Source organism: Diplotaxodon limnothrissa, linkage group LG4 (assembly GCF_057381915.1).
Source record: "Diplotaxodon limnothrissa isolate DT_005_m linkage group LG4, D_limnothrissa_male_GT1.1, whole genome shotgun sequence".
Taxonomy (NCBI): Eukaryota; Metazoa; Chordata; class Actinopteri; order Cichliformes; family Cichlidae; genus Diplotaxodon; species Diplotaxodon limnothrissa.
The window spans coordinates 18,887,906-18,893,261 of NC_140599.1; the positions used below are offsets into that span (position 1 = coordinate 18,887,906).

A 5,356-nucleotide genomic window follows, 5' to 3' on the forward strand; every position below is an offset into this window, starting at 1 on the left:
GCGTTTGTTTCCCTGTTGGCCATGCTTGTTGTTGTGGTCATCTGTTGTCTTCCGGTATTTTCTCTGTAAGCGACCTTTCCTCGACCAATGAGATAATCTGAATTGTCATACTCGAATTGTCATAAGTGTGCTGTCAGCTCATTGGTCACAAAGCAGGAGAGGGGCTGGGAATTATGTTTTCAAACAAAGCGTTAATGCCATTAACATTTATAGACTACTTTTGATTCTCACTATATTACGGGACAAAGTGCGTCCCTTATTAGCTCAATACGGGACGTGTACTTTTGTTTCGAAATACGGGACGATTCCGTATTTTAAGGGACGGTTGGCAACCCTAATCATTACCCACAAAAAAAGAAAAAAGAAACAAAAGAAAAAAGTAGCAGGATGCTTTTAGTTTGAAGGTCAAAAACTTGGACCGGAAGTTGTTTTGTTTGCAACCGGTTCTTTCTGTGGACTTCAGTGTAGGTTCACGTTGAACATACGGAAAGAAAAAGCGATGTCTTTTTGCTCTTTCTTCGGTGGAGAGGTCTTCAAAGACCATTTTAAGTCAGGTACCGCTATGACTTTTTTTGTTTAAACTTATTGTATTTTATTTAATGTTTCTATATAACTTAATCGGTTTTGGAGACAGGTGAACTATCCAATACAGCACAAATAACTTTTCAAACTGCTGGTTAGCTCGTTCTAACTCGTACTCATTGTCCTATAAAACCTATTAGGAAGTACTGTTTTTATATCCATGGTCGCAGGTGATTGTGATGTAAATAGCGAAAAACGTTCAACCTGTTGTGTAACCATGTTCAAGTTACATAACAACCAGATTACCAAACTAGATTAAGTTTCACATACAAGGATGTCATTAAATTTTTTTTACATACCCTTAACCACAGCTAAAAAGGTAACGATATCTTTAAAGAATTAGTGTTTCAAACGATGTAAAAAAAAATCTTTATATATATATGTGTGTGTGTGTGTTTGTGTGTGTATATATAATAACTGTATATATTATATAAATGTACATATAATTTTAAAACTGCAGTAGAGACACTATCGCTTCATGTTACATAACAGTCTCCTGCCTATTATTCCTCAGGGATTTATGTGTGCACCAAGTGTGATAACCAGTTGTTCTCCAGCCGCTCCAAGTACGAACACTCTTCACCCTGGCCAGCTTTCACAGAGACCATCCATGAAAACAGTGTGTCCAAACATGAGGAGAGGCCTGGGGCATACAAGGTACCATAATTAAAATAGTTTTAAGTTTTTAATTGACTAGGTTCTTCTTCAACTGCCCATGCGCAGTTTCACATGTGTATGATCAGTTTGAATAGGATTTATATCACTTCATTCACCTGCTTGCTTTATACATGCTACTAATGCACATTCACCTAATGTATATATTATGTATAATGTTCTTCCTCCCCCCCACCCCCCTCTTTTTGCACAAGTCGAGAGGCGTGTCATGTTACATTTCACTGTGTGTTATACTTGTATAACTATGCATGTGACGAATAAGGAATCTTGAACCTACTCTCAAGCACTAGCTGGCTGTAAGTCAGAGGACTCCTGTGATGGACTTTCTTGGCTGCTCTAAATGCTGGTTAATTAATTTCTATCACTTTTTTCTCTTCTATCTGTCACTTTTGTCTTGTTCAAGGTGCGGTGTGGGAAGTGTGGGAATGGACTTGGTCATGAATTTGTGAATGATGGGCCGTCCAAAGGAGTCTCTCGCTTCTGAATATTCAGCAGCTCACTGAAGTTCATCCCTAAAGGTATAAACAGCCAGGCTATTTCTCCACACGAGGTTGAGACTAGTGTACCTGTCAAGTTATAATTTGTGATATGAGCCTAGGAATCGCGATTTGCAGTGAGCTCAAAGTTCTAGTGTTGTTAACCAGCTCCCATGTTATTTTTTCATCTTTAAATTTGCTTTAAAACCAGAATGTTATGTCCTCGTTCATGTGTGTAGTGTAGAGGAGCCTAAGGATGTGTTACTGTTGTGACACAGTCCTCAAAGGTATTAGTTAAAATCAAACCAGAGTTTAAACATTTCTTCAGAGGAGTTTCACAGTTAACTGTGCTCATCAAGATTTACATATTCCATCTCCTTTTCTTTGTCCCTTGTCCACAGATAAAGTTGATGGACTGTAAGGTGAGATTTCAGGAGTAAGTGCTGCTGGATGGATGTCTCTTTGCATTGCTAAAGGTGTGAACAGTCAATGAAGTACTCTGGGACAAAGCCCAGCGTGGGAGCACCAGAGCTCTGATGGACGATGGTCTCACTAGACAGCAAGAACAGAGGACAGCTCTCAACACATCTGCTATGCAATCATCACAGACTTTGCAACTTATTGATCACAACCTCAATGTCTCCATGTCTCCTTGGTTTTTATTTCGATTGACAGTGCAGTACTTATCACAGTCGTCCCATGAATCTTTTCCAAAGATTGCTCATTTAAAAAAAAAAAAAAAAAGTCCTAAACTCTTGTTTAAGGCGCTTGGTGTTGAAAATTAGGGGCCACGCAAACCTTTTTTCATTGAATGAAATGATTCCTGTGCAATATACCTCTCTCTCTAGAGAGGCTTTATGTAATAGGTCACAATAACCTGAATACACAGCAATAAAAAAATATATTTTAAATTATAAATAGACTATTTGTTAATGATTATATTTTTATATTCATTTGGTTGATGAATTTTTTGTTCCAGTATTTGTGAATGAAGGTAAGTAGGTATGCATTTTAGTTTTTCAGAAAATTGCCACCAGGTGGAAGCAATGAGAGAAGGATCGGGCATTACACAAGAGTCACGGAGCTGCTGACACTTGATCTGTGCACGAAGGTTTTTCAGGCCTAAGCTGGGCAACTGTAGAGATAAACTGCTTTGGCTCTGATGACTTTTGACTGAAATGGATGAAATGTCTCACTGCTCTTTTTCTGGTGGTGAAGAATATAAAAATCACTTCCAGCCTGGTGAGTGAAAGAAAGTGTGAGGCTGCATGTGACTGTGTAACAAGACACTGCTGTAAAAATATAGAAGACTGTGCCTCTTTCCTCATTCTCAGGTATATATGTGTGCTCCGAATGTGGCCACGAGTTATTTTCAAGCATGTCGAAGTTCGAGCACTCTTCTCCGTGGCCGGCGTTTTCACAGACTATCCGTGAAGACAGTGTCTCAAAACACCCTGAAGCTTGGGGACCGATAAAGGTAGTAAACAACATTTGTTAGGAAGCTTCAAATAATAAGCTGGACTAGATGTGATTTAACACTGTTACCAATCAGGTATAAGGTTTGACTTGCACAATCTGGATTAAAATACTTAGGTCTGTTGTGGGAAGTGTGGCAATGGACTGGGTCACGAGTTCTTGTATGATGGACCAAGAGAAGGGCTGTCACGCTTCTGAATCTTCAGCAGCTCACTTATGTTTATCCCTAAAGGTGACTATCAAGGGTTTCCTACATTGCACAGCTGGTTTCATACATTACACCCCCACTGTCCACCTGCAACCAGCTGTTGTTTCTTCTTTTCTCTAAACAGAAAAGGCTGATGGACAGAAAAGTGAGCAGTGAACGACAAGAATTTTCCCTCCTGCTGATGTGTTCACAGCAAATGAAGTACTCAGGATAAAGTTTAATGGATCTCCTGGGCACTGATGAGAAAGTGGACACTAGGAAGAAAGGACTGGTCTAAACAAATCGTTCAACTGTGAGCATACAACACAAAAAATAGCTACAGCTACAGGAAATAGCTCAAATTCAGCCACATTGTTTGAACTTTGCACTTTTTTTTTAACTTGTCCCCTGGGCAAAGAGTGTCAGATGTTTATCAGCCACAGTCTCAGTTTAAATTAACCCATGTCTGGGAAAATGTGTTAATGACTGTGTGCCAATGTCTAATTTGTGATTCCACCAGCTGATGGTGCTATATAGCCTAAATAAGCTTTGTTTTTCTGCATTATTAGTCACTCTATGATGTTACTGTATAAAAAAACAAAAAACCCTTTTGGTTTGATTGGTCCCAACCTCTAAAGCTCTCAGAGTTTCATGACTGGACTCATACAGTTAGAATCATAAGGAACTATCTTCATTCACACTGCGCTCAAGGAGTGAGCCCTACATGTGCTATAGTACCTGCCAAGTACCTCAAACACTGCACCAATTTGGCTTAGAGCATTGATACTGATTTAAAGTCATTTTAGTTGTTAATTTACCTTACGGTTGTATGAAAGTATCACATTGTACATCAGTTCAATATACATTTATTGGCTACTTTCTTAGGTAAACAGTGCTAATACTGTGTAGGATCTTCTTTTTCCTTCAGAACTCTTAATAAAGTGCTGGAAATATTCCTCAGAGATTTTAGTCCATTTTGACATGATAGGATCACACGGTTGCTCCAGGTTTGTTGGCTGCACATCCATGATGAGAATCCCGTTCCACCAGATCCCAAAGATGCTCTATTGGACTGAGATCAGCTGACTGTAGAGGCCAATGAGAACAATGAACTCACTGTCATGTCACGGCCTGAACTGTTGGTGCATGGAAGAATGGATCTGTGCTTTCATGGTATTTTTTTTTCCAGTCTTCTATTATCCAGTTTTGATGAGTCTGTGGGAACTGTAGCCTTTCTTTCCTGTTCTTAGCAGATTTCTCAGCTGCACATCATTTATGAGAATCCTGTTCCACCAGATCCCAATGATGGTCTATTGGACTGAGATCAGCTGACTGCGGAGGTCATCTGCGTAAAGTGTCCTATCCAAAAAAAACTGTTTGGGATGATTTGAGCTTTGTGGCATTGTTTGTTATCCTGCTGGAAGCAACGATTAGAAGGTTGTTCCACTGTGGTCATAAAGGGATGGACATAGTCAGCAACGATAGTTGGGTAACTGGTGTTTAAAAGGTTCTCATTTGGTGCTAAAGGTCCCAAAGTGTGCCAAGAAAATATACCCCATCCTATTACACCCCATCACAAGCTTGAAGCGGTGACACAAGAAGGGATGGATCAATGCTTTCATGTTGTTTACATTAAATTCTGACTAAATGTTGAGACTGATCAGACCAGGCGACGTTTTTCCCGTCTTCTATTGTGGAGTTTTGTTGAAAGCCTCAGTTTCCTGTTCTTACCTGAGAGGAGTAAGAAGTCTTCTGCTGCCTTCTGCTGCTGTAGCCCATCTGAGCCAAAGTTTAAGATGTTGCATATTCAGAGATGCTTTTCTGCATACCTTGGTTGTAATGGGCACTTATCTGACTCACTGTTGCAACTGTTATCAGCTTCATGCAGTCTGACCATTCTCCTGTACTGTCTGACATTAACAAGGCATTTTCACCCAGAGACCTGCTGCTCGCTTGACAT

The 5,356-nt window shown here is 39.8% G+C and overlaps 1 protein-coding gene and 1 pseudogene across 2 annotated transcripts; both read left to right on the plus strand.

Moving 5' to 3' along the window:
* Nucleotides 1-445: 445 nt before the first annotated feature.
* On the plus strand, nucleotides 446-2,618 carry LOC146633626 (methionine-R-sulfoxide reductase B1-A-like). Its single transcript, XM_085351590.1, has 4 exons — nucleotides 446-554; nucleotides 1,097-1,239; nucleotides 1,661-1,775; nucleotides 2,135-2,618. The coding sequence occupies exons 1-4, from the start codon at nucleotides 500-502 to the stop codon at nucleotides 2,152-2,154; spliced, it is 333 nt and encodes a 110-aa protein (XP_085207716.1). The 5' UTR covers nucleotides 446-499; the 3' UTR covers nucleotides 2,155-2,618.
* A 249-nt stretch (nucleotides 2,619-2,867) lies between these two features.
* Nucleotides 2,868-4,377, plus strand: LOC146633627 (methionine-R-sulfoxide reductase B1-A-like; annotated as a pseudogene). Its single transcript, XR_014906139.1, has 4 exons — nucleotides 2,868-2,975; nucleotides 3,068-3,210; nucleotides 3,327-3,441; nucleotides 3,542-4,377. The product of XR_014906139.1 is annotated as a methionine-R-sulfoxide reductase B1-A-like (transcript).
* The last annotated feature ends 979 nt before the right edge of the window (nucleotides 4,378-5,356 follow it).